Below are 24592 nucleotides of genomic sequence, written 5' to 3'. Positions count from 1 at the left end.
TCACAGAGATGTGCATACATACTTCAGCGAACAAAAAATTACCTTTTCGAAACCTGGTTAAATTAGCTAAAACGTGATTCTCTTTCTCAGTGTCTCATAAAATTTCTAATTAGTCCTGCTATCCGCTTCCCTACAAATTCAATTCCGCCGATGGCATTTCTAACGCTCTGCTGTAAAAACAGTTCATAACGTGAAATGTAATCGAGATCTCACTTTTCGTCCTTCCGCTGATGGGATTGCATAGTTAAAACAAAATTAAATAAAAAAGGGGGGGATTCCTGCAGGTGGCTTTTACACTCAAAAGTATCTTTCAATTTTTTTTTTACATGTTATCTTTCCGCTTTTACTCGAATCGTCTGCTGTTTACTCAAACATCCTTACCTACTCCCCCTCCCTCTTCTTTTAAAGTTGACTCAACTGTCGTCTGCAGAGGGCGAGTCAATAGCGACGAAATGGAGTGGAACGAAAACTTTTGTTTAATCCCGGGGGGAGGGACCGAAGTCTTCTTGCCCCTCCTCTCTCCGAGAACATGAAATTCTAATTTTCTGGGCACATAGACGACGAGGCAGAAAGAGCAACTCACAACATAGTGGAAAGGATGCAATTAGATGAGCGCTGCTTGGTGGGGTGAAAGGAACTCTCTTGTAATCAAACATTTCTAGAGGACACTCCAGCATTCGGCGGCTGTCAAGAGAGCCTGTTTTGCGTCGCAAGGTTTAAAAGGGCCCCAAAATATCACCGGCCGAATCGTTGATTTCCAAGTGAAATTTTGTGTTGGTGTTGATTTAATGTGGTTCGATGAAATATTTATTCAATAACTCCAATCTAAATGTAGGATCCTTTCCCTTATTGTGTCTTTGTCCGGTGAAACTTATTTCTAATTCATTGACGTAGCTTTCTGGGCGAATACAGGTTATAATAATACAACAGGTTGTAATGTTGTAATAATAACAGGTTGTAATGTAACAGTCCAGTTTTTCTTATAATCAATCCGGCGTTTTTCAAATAGTATGCAAATTTCAATGATTATAATTGTACTGTATACTATAATTACAAATTCCGCAGTATATATATGTGTGTGTGTGTGTGTGTGTGTGTATTGATATTTCTTGATGTAATTTAAATCCTAATTAATTTCCTAAATTTCATCTTAATTTTGTCCATATTAACTACATTCTAAAATGTTCTCGTATTTCCTAAAATGTTTCAAATCCCATTCTTTTATTTAATTAATTCTACACGCCCTCTATAAAACTGCTGAATTCAGTATGGTCTCACGATCTGAGCGAAGGGATAAAAATCCATAATGCTTACAACATTCTTTTAAAAGATACCTATGATTACCTTTCCTAAATCGTCACGTGTATAAGAAATTCCTATCAAAATCTGAGAGTAAAATCACTGAAGGGAAAAATTTCTGTTTCTTTTGCTCTTGTGTAGTTGTGTAGAAAAACGAATCTCTTAACTTTTTTTTTGTACAAATTGTACCTCCTAGGATGAACTGAATCAAGGTTGGTTCCAAGGGTCTCTTCGACCAGGCATCTGTTAAAATATATTTACATATAAATATAATATATTATATATATTTATTATATATCCCAAAAATGTGAAAAAAGTACTTATTCCTTAAATTCTGCGCCTAGACATACATTTCCAGTTACCAAGTTTCTTTAAATAAAATGGACATTTCGATTAATACAATTTGGCTTCCAAGCAGTTTTGTAATAAAGGTTTTAATAATTTAGATTCTTATACAATTTTTCATAATATAAATGTATTAGTTTGTAAAAATTTTGTAACTGGAAATATGTGTCTTGGCGTCGAATTTAAGGAAATAAGCACTTGTTTCCCCTTTTTGGGACATCCTATGTAAGGCATATATTTCCAGTTAGAAAGTTTCATTAAATAAAATGGCCTTTCTATGAATACAATGTGGCCTTCAAGCAGTTTTATAACAAAAGGTTTAAAAAATGAAATTCTTATACAATTCCTCATAATATAAAAGTACTAGTTTCTTACATTCATATGAACACGCATAATGTTTCACTTTTCTATCTACAAAATTTGCAGAGATATTAAAAGACAAATTGACATAGAAGTTTTATTCATAGTTTAGACTGTTGAATCAGTCTTTCCTACATTTTAGGGATCATACATATCTCACAATAAATTATTAAAAGTGTTGAGTCGGAAAATAATGACGTATTTAGCATTTCTTTTTGAATTTAAAATATAGTCAAATAGTACATTAATTAAAATGTTTGAAAAACTGGTTAAAATGAACACCTTCGATATCTATGCAAAGTTGCTTTCTTCTAACAACATTTGTATGCACGTGCAACCGCAGCATGTATCATCAGTATTTCAAAACGTTAATTGTTACTAAAAAACTCGTTTTTAAGAAAAGCATAATCTAACATATACAATTGCGAACAAAGAATTTTATTTCCTTTTTCGGAATTGCAATACTTCTCTGAAGGGTCTTAAATATTCAATTTCTTAAGTGTCTCTTCCCTTCTCTATTGAATCGAAGTTACAACTGTTGACTGATTAAAGTGAACAACAAAAAGCAGGACGGCAACAAAATCCTTGCAAGTCATGCTGTAAATTGCCATTCGAGCAAATTTGTTCAAGTCATGATGACTGGATGATGTTTTAATAGACAGATATTTGCATATGATAGTTTATCTGCGTCTATGAGATAAAAGTTTTCATCTAAATTTGTGATGAGTCACTCTAAATTTAAAAATAAACAAATATCTGCAAATTTTGTAGATAGTATCATGGAACATAGTGTGTACATAAATAAATGTAACCGAAAAAATTTATTTACTGAAACATTTATGAAATGGAAACCATATAGAAAATTATTTTTATTATTAATATGCATCGAAGTCTCAATATTTCTATACAATTTCCTACCTTATTTCATGAAAATTTTTAAAGTATATGTCTAGTTTAGTTTAGTTATATTAACGTCCCGTTTGAAGCAACGCTAGGGCTATTTTGGGACGGACCTCGTAATTTTGAACCACGGTCAGATGACGAGGACGACACCTGAGCTGGCACCCCCTCTCCACACCACACCAGGGGGAGGACGTTTGGTCAGGACGGATTTAACGTGCAACAGACCCACTTACACGTCGGTTCTTCGGTGGAATCGGGTCTCGAACCTGAAACCCTCCAGTTCCGAAGCCGAAACCTTACCATCAGGCCACAAAAGAAGTATATTTCTAGGCGCAGTATTTAGGGAAATAAACGTTTGCTACAGTTTTTGAGTCATCCTATGACCTAGACAGCAGTTTCGTCGTAAATATTGGATATGCTTAGTTTTAATTACATGCATTAAACTTCATGCTGATGATTCTCTCAACAGAGTATTTTTAACCCTTTCTAGGGCCGTGGGAAGTAGGCTTCCCACCAAATTTATCAATCTTTGTATGAAATTATGTAGGTTGGCATAAGTTCTGACAGAAACTTAGATGCTTCAGTTCTTTATCTCAGACAAAATGATGTGTCTTGATTTGTTATTTAATTATTAATTAAGCAAATTAATTAATGAATCAAATTAAACTTATCTAATAAGCTAAATGAATCCCTTTTCTTATTCTAATTTCAAGCCTAAAAATATTTTAACATAATATGACTAGAAAAAAAAATGGCCCTTTAAAGGGTTAAGCAGTAAATTGTAAATACTAGCCCATACCGTTGCTTTATTAACAAATTATTTCCTTTAATTATAATATTCTCTACCCATCTTCTTTGATATTTGAATTTCCAAAATTTCCAAATTTCCTTTGATATTCCAAAAGAATGCTGACAGCAAATGTTTATAATTTAACGATACTGACTTTAATCATTAAACAGGGAAGATATTATTACAAAGACATAAAATATAATAAATTAGAAGATTTTGTAGGCTTATTTCTGGAAAAAGTAGCGTTTGGATAAATAAAATGTATCTTCTTTCCTTAAATGTTCAGTAAAATTTAATTCGGGGAAACAAACAGGATCGCACTCGTGCATTCTCTGCATTATCCTAATATTTCAGCCTTGTATAATATTGATATAGATACAATCCACTGAGAAGTGATCAAAACCATCGTTGGAAGTAAAATTCCATACAAAATTTTCATGTTGATTTCTTAGTTGACAATAGGAAAAGAAAAAAAATCGGCAAAACGATATCTAAATCCCTTGTTGTCATCAACACGGTGAATTCGATTTATTTGTCATGTTAATTATTCTGCCAAATATAGAGCAAACTGCAAGCCAAATTGACGACAGCAGAATCGATGTTCTGTGGATTTAACTATTATTAACCGAATCGCTAAATTAACGCAAAATTTGCTTATTTTGACTGTTGCCATATAATAATTTTAAGTCTTACATGAACAGAATCTGTGATATCCAACTCTCTACGCCTCCCTTCCGAAAAGGTATAGACTTGTGCTTACAAAATGCTTAATTTCGGATTTAAGTTCCAATTAGGGAAGGCAAGAAGTAACGAAAATGGGGGGGGGGGGGATCTTCCTGCTCACCTAGTGTCGCCGCCCCTGTATCTACAGTGTTGTTTTCCTATTGTTTCAGATGTGGTGGCAAGAAGAAAGGCATGACAGTGGATCAATTGGTGGAGTTCCTTAACAAAGAACAGCGAGACCCGAGGCTCAACGAGATTTTGTATCCCTATGCGAATCCGAAAAGGGCCCGAGACATCATTAAACAATACGAGCCCAACAAAAGCATGGCTCAAAAAGGTAAGCTTATCTTCTTGCTTAAATCTGAAACCAAATATAAATGAAGAACACTGAATACAGTAGACTCCCGATTATCCGCGGGAGGGTTATCCGCGGTGCAGATTATCCGCGCCTGCCGCACAAAGTTTTTTTTTTTTTTTACTGATTTTTTGTAATTGCATAATATATTACAGTATTAAAACAGTACATATGTATTCATTTTTCTGTGTATCCTTGACGCCTCTCGTAAATACAAAGCACTTTTTTTGTTTTCATTAACAAAATGCATTTTAGGTTAGTTTTGAGTGATATACTAAAATATTAAGCGTTAGTTAAACATTTCCTGCTGTTTATTTTACGTCTTATTGTACATAAAACGAGTTTTCAAAGTTGGAATGACTGTTTCCTTTTTTGCTATACCCGTTTTTAGCTTTTTTCGGATTATCCGCGATTTTTGTTATCCGCGGCGGCCGCGCCACCCAATTCCGCGGATAATCGGGAGTGTACTGTATAATAATTAATCATAATTAAGAGGCTTTCAACTGCCTCATGTATTCGCAGTGTAATAAAATCCGTTGAAATCCTTACATTCTTGTGCCAGACTGTAAGAGTTTTAACTGATTGTATAGCTTATTACGCTGAGACTTTTAAATAATAAATAACAGAGAATTTACAACTCAAAATCCATGTACATAATTTCTAATAATATTGATAATGATTATTGTTACGAAAGAAACATACATATAGGTTCTAATTATCTGATGTTAATTTCCTTTACTATGCCAAATAGTTACCAACGTAGAAAATAAGTCTTATTGCAATGTTCGAGAAATTCAGATCGTTGACTTATCTAGTTATAGCATCTACACTGGATGGTAATTTCATCTGACACCTAAAAGTGATGCACAAAGTTCCTTGTATGTAATTAAAAGGAAAAGTTATTTCAGTTCAGATGCAAGCCAAGAGCGTCAGAACTAAATTACTGGACAATTGGCGCTGTCAGAGAACTTAGAGAGTTTGGAGAATCTTGGGCCGGCGATAATGGGATTCGTTACAGAAAAGTTAATTGAGTGTTGAATTTCGCGAAATAATATGTGTGAAACAATTATCATTGGCTAATCATTTTAACTCACCAATGCTATTATATCGCCACAAGTACCAGAGCAAGATTTGTTTCTAATATGGAAGAAAAGTATAACTCCATGAAATTATAACTCTAGGATTGGTCAATATCTCAGATGTTATTATCCACGGACTCAAAAAAAAATGCTTCTTAATTTCTCCTTTTAAATTTTCATTTTAAAAAGCATCTTATAGATTTTTTTTCCCATCCATAATTTAAAGATAAAATTGCTAAGTTCCTGCAATATGTACTAGTTGAATCTCCGGCTTCTCCATATCACATGAGACCGTGTGACGAATACATTTTGGTTAATTATTTTGGGATGTTTTAATCATACTGTAGTCAGTGCTTCAAGACAAAGTAGGGTCGTCTAAATCATGGACTTATTCGAGCGACAGCATTATAATCAGGTGCATTATTGATTTTAGGAAATTTAAAAATTAACTATACTGATTTTATTTTAATGTTTAACTTAACTACTTAATTAATTATAATTTTTAAATACATTAAAACATTAATAAGGTTATGCTGTATGGTTATCGATTTTGTATCGATATAAAAGTATGTATATCAAGAAAAAAATGTATTTACAGAGCAAATGTATGATTATTTTTTTTATATTATAAAGATAATTCGGAACAAATCCTGTATATAATTTAGTGTGATAAAAATTTTCTTATACTATTCTACTTTCAAAAGGTGCCGATTCGCAAAATAATAAGACGTTAATCAAAGAACAAGTAACTTTTCCCTATTCTTCGATTATTTTGATTGGTAGATATTTGCTTTGGATTATAGGTGTTCTAATTCATGTCGCGATTTTGATGCAGCATCAAATTAATTTAGTTTAAAGCGTTCGAATTTGTTAAATCAAAGAATAACAGGAACTGTTCCTTACCATTTGTAAAATGTAGCTTCTTTCAAAATAGAAAACAAATTGCAGAACTTCAGTACAATGTACCAAATGTAACTCCGCCTTCTCTTACTTATGTCTGTCTTTTAGTTAAATACACTAGTTAAATATAATAATAGTAATTATCCCAGAATATAATTACCATACCCACAACAGTGTATTCAAAAGAAATGACTGATCCTTTTAAAGATTATTTCAAAACGACTCAGTTTTTGCAATACACTTGAAGGAAGAGTACAACACCATCCTTGCACAGCTTAAAATGAAGAAAGCTTCGTCGATATAATTGATAACCATCAGCATCGCTATCATAAAGTCTGACACAATGGATGGATGGGCGGTCACGGTCGCAGATCACATCCTCCCTGTAGCACTCCCGCCTCTTTTCGACGGCTCCAGTTGCAAATTACAGCTGCTCCATTCATCAGCATCAAGGACTCCCTTGCTCCATTAATCAGGTGGTAATCTGTTTATTTAAGGGACGATCTTCCCCTTGTAAGGAGATCCCTCGCTTCCTCATGAAGAGAAAATTATCTCTTTCGCGAAGTGAGTACGATTCGAAACACTCTGACCACTGATTGGTCAGGGAGGGTCTTTGAAGGTATGTGACGTAGATATATGGAGCAGGCCCTGTCAAGGAAATGGGAGAAACCTAAGATTAAGTTAAGAATTCCAAATTACGTGAATGCGAAGCGCTGGATTTGTGATCGTGATTTTGAAACTAATAGCAGCTGAGCTATTTATTTTACTCTCAAAGTGTGTGAATTGGAACGGAAAAATTGAAGCTTTCTTACGAGTCTTGTGTCTACCATGATAGTTTGTTTAACATTAAATTCAATAAAAACAGTTTTTGAATTCACTATTATTAAATGTAAGTAAAACAATAGAGTTATCTTACTTTAAGCTTTTTAGGCTTTAATTTACAATTAGTTGTTAGAAATATTAATCATGGAATCAAATTATTCTCAAATTCACTACTATGTGTCGCTATGTGTGCAAATTAAAAATTTAACTGAATTTATTACTTAGTTAACAATTAAATTCTGAAAAATATTAAAATTGGGTTGTCATTGAGAATATGTAAGTGTTTGAAATTTGAAAGCCCTAGACATCAAAAATAGAATGTTAATCCATTAAAGAAACCCATTAAAATCCATACATCCATCTACACAAACATGAAACAAAACAAAATTTGTCAAAGTTTTATGCAATTATATTTTTCATATTGAGTGTTTAGTATTGAAGATTATATCAAAATTTAGTGGAACATGGATAATCCAAAGCTGGTGTAACCAAATTAAGAATTCTAACTATCCAATAGCCCGAATTAAACAGAAATAGGTCCCTTTTGCATTATGTTAAACTAGCCTCCTTTGGTAACCAACTTGTTTGCACAGATTATTGACTTTTTATTCTGTTAAGCCAGGAAAATGGAATGCATTTGTTTAAAACCATACCTTGGTAATCTGTTTATTAATCACTAAAAAAAAATCACTCAAAAAATCTATTTGATAGAATCAATGGGCTACTGTAGCGCAAATTAAAAAATATATATACTTTAATTTGCTCTACTTTTTAAAGTACTTTTTTAATCTGAATTTTAACTTTGGCAAAGCATGCGATTGAATGTTAGTTAGAATGAATGAATTTGAATTTCTTCATTCATTAAAAGCATAGTTACAGATGCTCTTGACCGTCATGCTTGTTCAAATAGCGTATTTGTGGTAAAATAAACCGAAAATTGAATTATTTACTTTGCTCAAAGTATCATTGGCAAAGCTTTCTTCCGCAAGCAGCATAAATCAATAAAATTTAACTTCAACTTATCACAGTTATAGATAATGTATTAAATTAAAACATGTTTACAAATTAAAAAAATATGCAAAAATGAAATTAATAGCATAAAAAAGGTTAAAAGTAATGTAAAAGCCATTGGTCAATTGCATACTTGAGTTCAATTGAATTCAATTCTTTGTCCCCTCAACTTCGGATTTCCAGTTTATTATAACTTCAGGCAGGAATTCGAGTCCTAATGGATCTATCGCCAAGATTCTCGAATATTCGGGATCCTTTTTTTTCATCTCCAAAGTTGAAGATCATTAACTCGGTATCCATTTAGCAGCCATTACTACGCATGTAAAATAACCTTTCAAAACACGAAACTTGTAGCTCAGAGAAGCAATTTTACAAATTTGTGATATTTTTTATAAATTCCTTAAATTAAATGCTTGATATTGTTTTATTTTTTCTCTAGGTCTTCTTTCGGAAATCGGATTCCTGCGGTATTTGATGGGAGAAGACAACCCAATCGTGTCACCAGAAAAGCTGGATATCAGCCTCAATATGGATCAACCCCTTAGTCATTATTTCATCAACTCATCCCACAACACTTACCTCAGTGGTGAGCTATAGACATTATTTCGTTTAAAGTAATGAATGTAAAAGATTTATGAATGTAAAGATTTAAAATTAAAGGCTTCAATTTAAGTAAGGTAATAATTCACCTATATACCTTAGTGATTTATATTTTCATCATTATTTTCTCCCTTTTTCAAATCACCTTGAATAATTGTTTTATGAACTAAAATTTTACCTTGAAAAAGAAAAGTGTTTTGAAAAGAGATTTTTATTTGACAATTAATGTTTTTAATTGAAAATTAAATTAAACTCAAAATTTATTTTTATTATATTCTACAATTCCGTGCCTTAACTTATACTTAACTTATATAATATATAATATAATATTATTTTAGTTGAAATAGAATGCAGGTTTGGACAGAACAGGGCAGGAATGCAGACATGGAAGATGCTTTGGATTTTTTAATTCTCTTTAATATCCATTCCGGGAAAGCAATTTATTTACAAGCAGACGCAGTGCGGCACAAAAGCAAAAGTAAGAAAGAAGGGGGCGAAAAGGGCTGAAACAAATGATCGCTAGTCTTATATAACATAGGATTTCCGGCCACGCGCCAATTCAATACACGTGGTGACCTTTGACACCTTTTCAAGGGCACCGAAGAGATCACTTTCATTTGATACGTAGTACTACTGATGGCGCATCATTTTTTCAAAGGAATTAATTAAACCGAAAGTGGAATTGGATCACGAAATAAGAGAATATTTTAGAATGAAGTTACGATGGGCTAAATTAAGATAAAGTTTTGGAAATTAATTTTTATTAAATTAAGAGCTTAAAAAACCATTACATATATACGTACTTCCTTTACCTAAAAAATTTACATATTCGGCTAGGAAAACTATACACAAAAACAAGATGGTATTATCATTCAAAACTTATATAGTCCAGTTTTCGACATTGGTTTATACTTTTGATGTATAGGGCATTTACTGAAATTCATGCATCTAACTTGTTGCAATTTTGAGCTTGCCATCTTCGCAGATAGATGAAACAACCAGCAAATGTAGAGGCATTATTCCAAGAAATAAAAACAAGAACTCGTAGCGCAAGAAATGAAAAGAAAAATATACTGTTACGAAATTTTCGGGGTTCGTTTGGATAGTGGGAGTTATATGGTGTGAAGAACACTCACTCAGGAGGCTGCAGTAAAAAATGAAACAACGACGTTTATTTACACGAAGACACACAGGACAACACAAAGACGACAACTATTTACAGCACACAATTATCTTCAGCCGAGACGTGCAGACAACAGCACACAACAGACTCTAATGCAGACCGTAGCGCACAATTTAATTCAGCACTCACTTGACTCCGTCGCTGCTCCGCTAATCTCTGGAAGGCCAGTTCATTTCTGTCGATTCCGACTACTCTGCCCTAGAAGCTGCGGCCGCTTCCTTTTATAGGTCTCAGGAGGCGGGGGCTAGACGCCTCTCAACCAATCGGGAACGTTCGAGGCGTATCTCCATTCTTACTGGACGGTTCGGGAAAATTCTCGGTGTTTCGGGTATAATCTATTTTGGCACCAAATTCGTCGCCAAGTTTGTCGCCAAGCTCTGGGACCCTCCGACACGACACCGGAATCCGCCCAATACCAATGACTGTAAAAAATTCCTTCCGATGGTGAAACCAACTATGCTGGGAAGCAGCATTACATATTCGTAACAATGCATATTTGCATGTGTTCGCTACATTGTTAATACCCTTTTGGAAGAAGGTATGAAGATAAGAAGTACATTCATGAAGATAAGAGAGTCATTTTTTTCAGTGGATAAATTTATCACAATGCAAAAAAACGTGTACCTATAGGTACAGGAATATCCAAGGAAAGAAAATGTTTGCTGTATCTAAGATACAGTCACGTCCCGTTTGTTTTATTCTTTCATTCTTTTATTGTACAGTATGTGAATGTGTATTTGATCCAGGAAAAAATGAGTTCAGAAGAGGAGATATTTTTTAATAGAAAAAAAAGTGAGAAAAAGTGAGTGACCCAAAACACTTAAAAATTGACCTTATTCTTGAAATCGAAATGATTTTGTGCATGAAAGTCATTATTTTAGTTGCGACTTATCTAAAATAGAAAATAAAACATTCATGCCAAAAAGAATGACTGCATAGGGAAATATTTACTTACAAATTTCATTTACATTCCCCGAGTTTGAAAAAATGAATGAGGAAGTTAATGTGAAGTTGTGTGAAGTTATTGTAAGGAAGTTAATGAGAATTTTATAGAATATTCTTGTACAACCAAATCATATCGTTTGATGACCAACTTAACTAAAGAACAGAAATACTTTTCAGTTGTGTTTACTTTTTTGGAAATTTTGTAATCTACTGTATAAGCACCTTCTATAATGTGCGAATCAAAAGAAAAGTAAAACAGTAATAATAAATAATTAATTAATTAAACTGATTTAGAATATGCCACATAATGAAGAAAAAATAAAAAAATGCATCATAAATATATAAATAAATAACATACACTTTGCCAATCAGACGCTGTCCTAGAAAGCAAAATGTCATCGCTATCGGCTGATTCAAAATAACATTTTCCCTGGAATATAGTTAAGTAGAAAATCATAATAAAACTGGTGCTATGCATTTCTCCTGGTCATCCTTTTAATATCTCACGCTAATAGATTTCACATTGTAAGTCAACATGTTTTCTTTTTGTTAAAAGAAAGTTTCGTTTTAAAATATATATATATAGTATTTAAAACAATTGAAAATATTTTTTTTGAGAAATATTTACGAGCTTTTTCCATAGAAATATTTATAATACCTATTTACAAAAACATCTTTTGGTATCCAAGACGTCTTCCTCTACCTCTTATGCAACTGTCGGAAAGGAAAAACATTTTGCAACTAAATCTATTCATCTTTCTTCTCAGGGCATCAGCTGACAGGTAAATCCTCGGTGGAGATGTACCGACAGACCCTGCTGACAGGCTGCCGGTGCGTGGAGCTGGACTGTTGGAACGGCAGGAACTCCGACGAGGAGCCAATCATCACTCACGGCTACACGGTCGTCTCGGAAATTTTGCTCAAGGTTTGCCTTTATTTTGCATGTATTCATGCTCCAGTGCTCTTACATTTTTCAAGGCGAACGTTATATGTCATACATACTTTACAGTTGCTATCCATTCTTATGTTATTTATTTTAACTGTGATTTTTTTTAATCAATGAGGCGCTTTAAGGTTAGAATTGCTGACAAAATCGATTTATGTAATGAAAATATAAAATTTCCGGTGCTTATTCATTATATAACACTTCAAGGAATGTTATTACTGTCCAAGAAAGTCATTTTATATCTATATCTTCCAGTTTACAAGATTATTGATTAGGACGTCTTTTCCTAGAAAATTTAGCCTTCATAACAGTTATAGTGCTTTATTTTCTTTTATCCATAAAATTCTTTACATTTCACTGTTCAGTATGACAGAAAAGCTGTTAATACAATGTTTTTTTACAATAATAATAATAATTTCGTAAGTTTTGCTTTTAAATCTATATAGTTTATTTTCTAAATTATTCATAACACCTTCTAAATTGATAGACATATTCAATAAATTATAGCATTTATAATATCACATGGTAAAAAGAGCCACTTTTCAGGTTATCAAACAAAAACTTGTCTCCATATAAGTATACAAGTCGGATAACTGGTGCAAAGCTACGACTTAAAATTTTGAAAAATCTTCCATTTGTCCATCCTGCTTTCTTAAAGAGCATTATCTTTACTTTTCATTATAAAAACTTTAAATAAATATTCACATAAATAAATTTATAAGGAGAAAAAAATTTTTTTTCTTTCCTTCGTGAAGGACTTTCAAAGATCCTGTCATTGGTTAAATTTTTTTCCCTTCCTTGGTGAAGGGCTTTCAAAGATCCTGTCATTGGTTTAATTTTTTTCCCTTCCTTGGTGAAGGGCTTTCAAAGATCCTGTCATTGGTTTAATTTTTTTCCCTTCGTTGGTGAACGGCTTTCAAAGATCCTGTCATTGGTTTAATTCCCCCCCCCCCTTCCATGATGAAGAGCTTTCAAAGATCCTGTCATTGGTTAAATTTTTTCCCCCTTCCTTAGTAAAGGGCTTTTAAAGATCCTGTCATTGGTTTTAGATAATATATAAATTCCTAAATTTTATAACAAATTTAAAATGATTCATATTTAATCTGAAATTCTTGAAAAGGAAATATAAATATATTTTCATTGGCCTATGTTAATACAGTAATATTACACATTTAATTTTTGCAATGCTATATTTTATACAGTTTTATGTTGATATCTATATCTTATATATTCAATTGTCTTTTATAAACTACTCAGATTTTACTGTTTGTTAAGCGCAGTATAACCAAATATGGTTCTTCCGCCCTTAAACCACAAACAAACAAGCTATCTTTTGAAGTCAGTTATTATTATTATGGGACTGAAAGCCATTACAATGAGTTGGCGGAACTGAAATTTGTTAAATTACAAATGACAATTAGCCACAGAGCAAAACTCAAATGAAGCCTCGGTCGCCACTTTCCCTCTCAATATCGCTCTATATCTCTAAGAAATTATGTCATCTTTAACATCTTTATCAAGGATTAATAGCTTTCCTTTCAGTTATTCGCAAAATAAAAACTCAACAATTGCTCTGAATAGAAAGAAATTCTACCACACATTTTCTTTTGTTCCATTTTATACGTGTTAACGCCTATTCGCCGTCTCGAAGCCTGTTGACAGCATTTTATCAGTTCGATTCCAATCACTCTTAGTTGGAAGAGACTGGTAATGGTTTCTACTTGGATTTGACCATCATTTTAAAGGAATTCCCACCTCCCATTGGCTGGGATCACGTCCAATGGCTCGAAAGCGCCCCGGGGAGTGATTTGGAAGAGTTGGATGGGAAACAATTCAATATCCACGTTCCTCGCCGTTCCCTGGGTGAAAAAACGGAGTCAAAAATGCAATTTACTTCCTATTATGGGCGAGAAGGAGACGATTTCCTGGCTCTTTCTGCTGAAAGAGGGCTACAAATAGGAGAAATTGTGATAAATAACGGTGATGCTGTAGAATGACTGAGAGCTGCGTCTAGAGTTCGAAATTCGGTTGAAAAGATCACCGAGGCTGGAGGTTCTTTGAATTTTTATGCTGGCGATAAGGGCAAACGTATATAGAATTATGTATATATCAACAAATAGATAATATAAATGAAAGAATAGTGGACTAGACGAACTGGGTGACTGTCTAGGGCTATTTAGAACTGAGAAAAAGTCCACAAACAGATCAATAGAAATTTATTTTCGCAGTCGCCAAATAAATTTTGTAAAAAATTAAAGGAAATTATTTGAATGAAAAAATATTAAGATAATATTAAAAATTGATCAGTTGGTCAAATTCCTATTTGTCTCATTACATTCATTTAATTAGTTTAATATTTACGAAATCAATCGTTTGCTTCAATAATATTATATGCAAATATGGATGCCAGAGTGTGTGGAGTCATAATAGATAGAAAAAACAAACAAAAGCATTTAAAAAAGTTAATGAAATGAAATGAAAAATTCTAAATAGAATAATTCATTAATATATTAAAGTTTGTAGAAACGTGAAATTAATCCATCATCTTATTAAAAGTAGGGCCTTATAATGTGTTTTTTCCTAAGATCGCAAATATCTAAATACACCAATATGTGAATGCGATAAATCTTTTTCAGATTCGGATCCTAAGAATTAGGGTTTATACAAAAACCAACTTTTTGAAAAACCGGTTTTCAAATTCAATTTTTCCAAAAAACCGGTTTTAGCCGGTTTTCGAATTTTTGTCAAAAAAAAAAAAAGAATAGGGAAAAATAGTTTATTTAATTTATATAAAATAACAAAAAACGAAATTAATATCAAAGTCAAAATATATATAAAAAAATTAAGGATTAAATATACATATTACTTACACAAAATAACGAAAACTCAAACAAAAATTTCAAATAATATTTGTATTATTTCCACTAATTTTAATTTCTTCTAAAAAAAATAGGATTTAAAAAAAACATAAAACATTCACTGAACGGTGGCTAAGTCTTGTTCTTATTTTGGGCATAATATTGCCTGAAATTGAAAATACTCGTTCAATAGCTATTGAGCTTGTTTTTATAGTTTTCAGGGCATCAAAGAACATATTTAAGTATTTCGTTCTTTTTATTCGTTGCCGCAAATAATGGAAAATTCAGCTTTCAGTGTCTTGGGATTTGTAAGGTTTTCTTCAGGGTCTTGAAGAAACTTATGAATTGATTTTTCTATGGCTTCTTTTTAAAAAACATTACTCTGATGTAGTTTCTTCTGTTTGCTTTTCATCAGAATCGGTTTCCACATAATAATTCGGAAATATAAGAAATATTCAAGACAATATCTTTGCAGATACCTTATAATTTCCGTTTTTGAAGCTAAAAAAAGTACACTATTAGATTTCTTTGCTGAACTAGAAATGTTTTGTGGATTTAGGAATGTATTTCCAAAAAAAGTTGGTAATTCTACTTGTCTTCTTTCTTGAATTCGTTCTTCTAAAGCATATAATAATTTCAAAATTATTTCAGTGTTCAAATCTTTTAGTTCAATTGACAGAAATTCAAATATACCTTCATTGTTAATAAACTGGCATCTCATCTCCCTAAGCCTTCAGCTGCTAGACAAAGCGATCTTAATAGATAAAATTCACTTTTTTTTCTTTTTTTTTTTTTCTTTTTTAAGACGAGGAATATTTAGGAGCTCCGGAAAACTGGTTTCCTTAATTTAAAAGCCGGTTTTCAAATGTGACAAATTTACTCTAAAAAACCGGGTTTGAAAAACCGACAAGCTCTACTGAGAATAGTGGCGGATTTCTAGTTAGGCAGATTAGGCACGAGGTCGCAAGCAGATCGCAGGTCTCAAGCAGGTCGTAATACAAATTCTTTTGAATTTTAAAATACAAGAATAATATTATTACTTTATGAAGTATAGTTAGATTATTTTCATTGCGTGCACTTATTTATTCGAACGTTTATAAATACCGAACTTCTACATTAATAACTGCTTAAAAATAAGATGCCAGATTGCCTGATGTCATAACAGACAGATAATAACTAATTCATTTTTTAAAATTAATAAAATAGAAATAATTAATTAAAAAATGTTTGTAACATCTTAAAAATAGGTTCGAATGTGAAACTAAAATAATTATTTTATTAAAAGAAGGTCTCCATAATGCATAAATCTAATAATTTAATTTCTAAATTTACGATCGAATTTGAATTTTTTTATTTATTTGTTTGTTTCTGAGTTTGTAAACGTTATTTATTGGATTACTAAAGACCACAAGAATTTTTCATGCATAAAATTATAGTAAATGTCAAGTAAAAGTTGTAACATGTATAAAACATAAGTTATAATATATAGTTAACATAAAATAAAAAGAATGATTGTAAGAATGTATGAATTATATATCCTTTAAAATATAATAAAAGTAAGAAAATTATAATTTTAGAATATTTGAATTTTATTATGTATCAATCATTTAATGATATGCATGAGATTTCATTCAATAAATAGAATACAAACTTTTGACAAATTTCACAATTCATTCAAAAAAAATCTGTCTGGTTCGAGCAATAGTTATTGTTATCAAGATATTTCTTTTATTTCTCTTACAAATCAATAAATTAACAATAATATTTTTAATTTTCCCATTTCGCAGGAAGTATTGGAAGCCATTGCAGACTGCGCCTTCAAGACGTCAGATTATCCAGTTATACTTAGTTTTGAAAATCATTGCTCGTAAGTTTCATCTTTATTTCTAGCTTTATTAAAATTGAGTGATAGTAAAAATTCCTTCGGATAACTTTATTTTTATAATAGCTTAGTTGTGGTGGAACAGTCTATATCTTGCACTAGAGTTAGAGGTTGTAAATCATGACTGAAGAATCGGGCTCTCTTTAAAAATAAAAAACATACTTTAAATCACATCTCTACTAAATTATTTTTATCAGAAGTAGGACATTCTTAATTATTTGTTTGAAACTTTTTCCCTTCTCAAAGAACGGCTATGTACAAAGAATAGTTTTCATTACATAGAAGGAAATTAACCTATGACAAATAAAGATTAGTGAGGAGATATGGATCTCTCACATTATTATGTCATTGAAGTAAAAATTTCTGACAAAGGCTTATGAACTTTTAACGCATTGATCTCTAAAGGATTTTATATAAATTGGTTGAAAAATGACTATCTGGTTTTGTAAGGCTCCTTCCTCTGCTTTCAACCATGAAAGTTCAAAATCAGCCAGGAGGGGAAAAGTCACGTGATATTGAAGAGAAAGAAACCAAAAGAGGAACGAAGACGAAATGGACGGACAGATAATTAGAAGAAAGAGGAAAGTGAAGGTCGCCATTTAGTTTTAATTTTAGACTTATTTATTTAATTCGTGTATTCAAATATGTAAAGAATATAATAATCTAGAATAGGATTGCTCAATGAATTTATTTCTACGAAATGATAAACACATCATAATTAACTAAAGCAGTCACTCAGGCCTTGGAAGAAAGGTAATAATGTGATAATAACGCCAGCCTTTTTTGGCGTAATAGCTGGGGGAAAAAACGTGGAAGGGAACTTTAGTGGTTTCAGGCTTATTTTGTGAGGATATATATAAATATAATTTGTATTTTATTATTTTAGTGCATTTTTTAACGCAGTTCAACGGGTTTTTTTTCATGCACAGTCACCAATTTCCACCATGGTGCTAATAGAATAATTTCACTTCAAATGAGCATATATTATATTTCTTTCAAACAATGACTCAATCTAAATTGCAACAATATGTAGAAGTGGCACGTTAATCATTTTTATAGCGAAATGCACAATCTGCAGCGTTGAACGATGGACCAAATACTAATTTACATTACTGGTTACCTGTAACCCCGGGACGTCACTGAAGACACCAGATGTCGGTCATCTAGGTTCCCCACGGCATTTTTGAAATAACCAGATGTTGGTGACTGGTAATTCCCCTGGCGACCATTGTGTTAAATATTGCAACGCCATTTTTCAGAAACCAAATCTATTGTAACCCGCATCATTGTCGATGGATTGAAATTTTTTTTTAGAAAAGAGATCCCTTTCTTGTCAAAAGAAAAGGAACTTTTATGAAGGAAAAATACCTTTATTATTAAACGATATAAATATTTACACAAATGATTACAAATCAAATATATAATAATAACGAACTGCTTCGTGAGGAAAAATTGAAGTGTAAAATAAAGCGAAGGGTGATTTCTGAATTAAGTGGCTTAGGAAGTTATTACGTAAAAAAGTAGCCTTGAATCCACAAATTGGTGCAACATGCTGCTTAACAAATACATCGTGTGTGAAAAGCTGGTCCTTTATATGCTAATCCGTAGGTTGCAAGGCATTTGCGTTGTTTCTTCATTTCTTGCCATTCGACAATAATCGCCTGTCTGTGTATTGCGTTTTTTCTTTGTGGGCTGTGTTGCTATCACTTGGCATAATGAATAATTTAAACCAATAACACAGTTTTACAAATTGTGAAAAGATGCATAAATATTCAAGATCGTGTCATGGCTCACCAAAAATGGATTCGCGACTCATAAATGAATCAATAGCCATAAATTTGGAAAATGTCAAATCTTGCTATGCTTTAACCTTTGATCTATGATATAGGAATATTTCTTTATATTATATAGAAACAATGTAAGTATGGTATAGAATGGAATTTCTATGATAGAGCACCATTTGATATTGTTGTGGCTCAGGTTCGGCATGTTTATGGTATTTTGATGATGATGGTTTTTTCCCAATCCGAAGTCCAGATTAACGATCAATAAACTTATTAAAAATATTTAAAAATAACAAAATTAAGACCTTCAAGCTGTACTTCGGCAATTGCCTATTCGCATACCGATTCAGAGTGAAAAGTGACAGTATGCTTTAAAAAAATACATTGCGAGTCCAAAATATCTGGATGAAATGACAGCACATCCCTGATTAAATCACACTCAGCTGAGGCACAACGTGAAGTTAACAATTTCTGATTTGTATTTGAAGAAGTTTTGGCATTCATTACAACATCTTCATAAAACGAGAAAAAAATTCTAAATTTAATTAAATAATAAAAACTATTGACGATTTCATCTTGGATAAACTAGCTGGTAAAAATAACCATTACTGTGCATAGGTAAAAGATAGCGATTTTGTAGGTTAAACCCACTGGTTTTTGATATGGCTCTAGATTTTAAACAAAAGTTTGTGGAATAAATAAATGCAATATCCTCGAGAATTAAAAATTTCAATATCACAAATTCTGCATGTGAAATCACTGGTCATGTCATTTGTATTAAGAAAAGATCTTAATTGTTTGATTTCCTTCTTGATGTAGAACAGAATATTAAACGTTCTCCTGATATGCAAACAACATGTTAATGGAATTTGGTGCAAAAGTCATGTGGTGAGTAGTTCAATTGCTTCTCCCTGAAGTGTTCAAGCAATTTCTATGAACCTACAGCACTAGATAGAAAAGCAACAAACTCTCAGAACTGAGGATACATAACCCTCTTATTGACTTAAATATTTTCTGAAAAAATCAGAATCTCTCAATACTCTAATAGACTCAATCCATCGATTATTTTCGTCTGCATGGTGATTACCACACGAACATTGAACGAACATTTTAAATGAGAGCATTTGCACATCTTACCACTTATTCCTGATTTTGAGCTGAATGATATTATTTCTCTCCATCAAATGTTCCTTTGATTCTCAGCTCTATATCGATTGTGCCCTGAAAGATGCTATGCTATAACAGTTTAAGCAATTCAACAGATAGGGCTAAATTTGCGATGAGTGACATAAATCTATTTCTTCATATCACGTAAATATTTGATGCTCAGATTTACAATAATAACGACTTGAGAAACGCTGTATGAAAGCAGTAGGAGAAATTAAGCAACTCATCACATAGTCCTGACATTCTGTAGACTAGTTTTAACTTATTCCTTCACATGAAGTTAGCCTTTTATCTTCAGCTTTTCATTGATCATAACGTGAAAACACTATGCTATAACAGTAGGAGGATTTAAGCAATTCAATACATAGCGTTCTATTGACTTGGCACGGAACTAATTTTTTCGTATCAAATGACGTAACGATAATAATGATTTGAAAACTGCTGTTGGACTGTAATAGAGGCACCTGAATGACTTATTACTTATTCCTGGCATTACGCCAAGTGAATTAATTAAAATCTCCATATAAAATTGGCCTTTGATATCTAGATCTATGTTGATAATGATGAGAAAAATTTTATGCAGTACTAATAGCAAATCACCACTTAGTGCTAACAGTGCGTTGAGTGACATTAACATATTTCTCCATATCCAATGAACCTCTGATGTTCAGATGTTCGGCTGCTGAGTAAAATCGTAAAAAATGCAGTAAGCAGTGATCTTCCCTGAGGTATACATTATATAAGAAATGTATGAAAAAACGAATTATGAGACACAAAAAAAGCTTCAATAAAGAGAGATCTATGCAGTCAAGTAACTTAATGTATTATACATTCTACAGCTATAAAATATTTCAATTAAAATCATGTGTTTAATTTATTTAGAAATTTTCCGGTAACATCTGATACAATATTGATTCTTTGTCATGATGAAAGAGGAAATATTATAATTGTCAAAAGTTTCGATCTCACGATTTTAATGAATTTCCTGTTTTATACTTTATTGAGTCTGGAAAATACATTTTTGGAATTATGTCTGTCCGTGAACTCGGTAACTCAAAACACGGAATGATGTAGATACATGAAATTTAGAATATATCGTTTAGCCATTAGAATTATTTATGTGTATAAAATTTTGGACAAAAGCAAATAGATGGACAATATCCGTTGTCCATCTACTGACATGTGCACGAACACGACTTCTAAACAGTATTATACATTAGATAAATAAAATTTTATATGTGGTCTTGTCATCAAAATTGTAGATTCATTTCAAATATTTTATTTTACCGAATCGATCAAAAGAAAGAACCACAAATATATTTCTCAATTTTTATCGCTATAGAGCGAAGCTAAGCACATCATATTGTGGTATTTGAAAAGAGTGGTTTTATTGTCTTGGAGAACAAATCGAAGAAGATATGAAAACGTTCAATAAGAAGTTTGTGTGAAAAGAGTATTCATTCAGTTCCGACAGATTAAGACGCCTCACAAACGAAATCTTACCTCCCTTATGTCACGCTCACGCAATAAATAATAAATGAATGTCAATGAATACTGAAGTGAAAACGAGAATCTTTTCTCCCTTATTGTTCATTATCGCCGAGAGCAGTCTTCGCCTTTTCTCGGAATTAATCGGATTCAGCCGGCGTTTAATTACGTCACGCATCGAACAAAAATCGCATTAATCTTTTGAGCTGAAAAAAGCTCAGATTTTCGTGAAAGAAACAGATGCGAACAACTCACCTCATTCATATCGGCCTTAATTAGTTTCTTATGAGAATGGAGATAATAATGATGGAAGGATTTTTTTTAAAAATGAATTTTTGTGACGTCATCTTGTGCCATTCCATCATTTTTGTGCCAAAGTTTCAGAGTAGAACTGAAAATTAGTTTGATTGATTGTTAATCGAATGTTTTAAGATTATAATTAAACATTCTATATAAAACACATGATCGAGGGCAACCAATTATGTGATTGATTGCTATGACGTACTCATCTGTATTCTTTTTTGTTTGTAAAGATAAGAACTTTTAGACGTAAATGCCAGTTTGAGAAAGTTTTTGTTAAGTTTAATTATATTAATAATCCTATCATAAATTGTAAAGAATTTTGTAAATTTTCTGGAGACCTTAATATTTTTAAATTTCACTTAATGTTTTTAAGGTTTATTATTTACGAATACTCTCTTTCATTTACTGATGCACATCCTCGCTGTTACATCAAAATGCTGCATGTCAGAAATCACACACACAACAAAATGTACGAAATTTATGTAACTAGGTACATACGACTTTTTTGTGACCGAGAAAAATGTTTCACAATATTTAACGCAGATCGTAATTTTTTAATTGAAGAATTTATCTATTTGATACATTAGAATATAATATCCATTTTGACTAAAAGTTTATGTTAAATTTCTAGTCTATCCCGCAGGGTGATTCAAAATTCAACGTAAAGCTTTTAATAACAGTAGAGTACATAAATAAATTAGAACCGCAAATAAATGTCAAAACGTATTGAAAGATAATAATTGCTCTCATTTATTTGTAGAACCAAGCAGCAAGCAAAAATGGCAATGTACTGCAGAAAAATTTTTGGGGATATGATCATCACAGAACCCTTTGGCACACATCAGGTGAGTGATAGTGAAAATATCTTCGATTTGTTAAAACATAAAACTTCAAAACTTTCTTTCCCATCTCTATTACTTGTAATAATGAATGTGTATGTGTTGTCGCTGTATAGGCCATGCCGTTAAACCTAGAACTACCAAATGTTTTCATATATATAATTTGGAAGATGGAAATGTGCACTGTGGAGCGATTCTATAAAACTTTTAATTAGTAATTTAATTTATTAAGAATTACGAGAGGTTTTTAAATTTTTTCCGCCATAAATATCGAGAATGTTATTAAGGTATCCGAACACGTTCGACGAACTTTTTTTAGAAAAATATGGTGTAGATATACTTTAACCATATTTCTGGGTTTAAGACTATTCAAAATTAGTAATAGGATGTCAATATTTGAAATAAATATTAAAACTTTTTGAAAATTGGCATTTAATAGCGTACATTTAAGCAAATTCTACAAAAACTTCAAATTGGCTACACCATAAACTATTACTCTCATCCGAACAACACTTATACCAAAATAAACTACGTAGTTTTCTCCAGGGAATGAAGTGCAAGCGTATGGTTATAATAATAAATGAAAATTTTGTAACCAGTCGGAGAATTTATCATAAAATATTTAGTAAATTTATGACGTTATTATTCAAACAATAGGCTGTAAACTAAAACATATTCACTCAATCTATATTATTTTAGTTCATTCCCTAAATAATAGCATAAAGACAAAGTCCACCAAATTTCATAGTAATATGATAATTATAGTTTGATTTTAAGTGATCAAAAAATAAGTAAAAATACATTTTGAGAAAAATGCATTTAAAGTATAACGTAACATGTTTTAATAATAAATTATGTGTGTACATACTTAAAATTCACCACATTTATAGGCTATATTTTCTTCCTCCTCAGCTTTTAATAATTTTCCTTTTTTAACCACTTAATATTTTTTACTGGCATTTTTTGAATTTGCCAGTGAATGCCGTCTAGATTCATTTATTCTTTTTTTGTAGAGCTCAGCAAATGCTCTAAATGCATTTGCTCTACGATACACTCCAGAAACTTTAAGGATATTCAGTAATCCTATAAAACCTTTAAAAAATATATTACAGACATAAATGCCCCTAATCTGAAGGTTCGGAGTTCAACAAAGACATCTTTAGATATAAATTTCCACCAAACGCCGTTGAAACTCTTACGGCCATTTTTCATTTTGTCGTGCAAAGAATTTTCCGTATTTAAAACTAAATTTGTGTTTATACAAATTTTTAACATGTTTTTGGCCCTTTAAATCGGAACTTTCGGTTTACCGATCATTACGAAAATATTAATATCTTGACTTCTAATTAACATAGAAATAAAAGTAAACCTGTTTTGGATAGCTCAAAAACTGGTCTATGCAATAAAAGAATTTTTTAGAAATGTTATTTTTGGCGGAAATCGACCTTTTCAACGTGTTCGGATACATTAACCAAAACTGATTTTTACAAAATTTTAAAAGTAACTATTTCTTTAATGATATCAATTTAAATATCATGCAACATTTTTTCTGAATCTTGGAAATTTTTTAACAAAAATTTTTTTGCATTATTTTTAACAAATGATTTGAAAATTGAATTAAAATCCAAATCGCTTTCATTGTTCCGTTAAATATTTAATCGCCTGATATATTACCATTTGTAAATTCTAATGTATCCATCAAGAAACACAGCAGTAAAAGGAGGTAATACGGTTTAACAATAGGAAACAAGTTGCCATCATAAATATAGATTAAAAATATCTGTCTTCTCTTCACTGCGTTCTCTGTAAATGTTAGATTTTTATGTTCTTTTATTTGGAATTACTAATTTTAGAAATGGCTGCAGAGTTTAAATCACCCTTAGAATATGTATATGTATGAATATGAAGAGTGATTTGGCATCAACGGAACATATCTGTGGGGGAAAAAAAGAGTATTCTGACTAAACAGAACTTCATTGCAGTTTTAAGCCGATAATGCCTTTTTGACGA

General features: G+C 31.7%; 1 protein-coding gene across 2 annotated transcripts in view; it reads left to right on the top strand.

Annotated features, from left to right (window-relative positions):
• LOC129968764 (1-phosphatidylinositol 4,5-bisphosphate phosphodiesterase classes I and II-like) overlaps positions 1–24592 on the top strand; it is a 538878-nt gene that overhangs the window by 417929 nt on the left and 96357 nt on the right. For both annotated transcript variants that reach the window (XM_056082994.1, XM_056082993.1), the window contains exons 8-12: positions 4591–4757; positions 9027–9173; positions 12083–12240; positions 16907–16986; positions 22504–22588. In XM_056082994.1, coding sequence (XP_055938969.1) covers positions 4591–4757; positions 9027–9173; positions 12083–12240; positions 16907–16986; positions 22504–22588 — 637 coding nt within the window. The remainder of the gene's footprint in view (positions 1–4590; positions 4758–9026; positions 9174–12082; positions 12241–16906; positions 16987–22503; positions 22589–24592) is intronic.

Source organism: Argiope bruennichi, chromosome 5 (assembly GCF_947563725.1).
Source record: "Argiope bruennichi chromosome 5, qqArgBrue1.1, whole genome shotgun sequence".
NCBI classification, from domain to species: Eukaryota; Metazoa; Arthropoda; class Arachnida; order Araneae; family Araneidae; genus Argiope; species Argiope bruennichi.
Note: the sequence above shows the minus strand (reverse complement) of the source record. Positions and strands in the feature narration are given on the sequence as shown.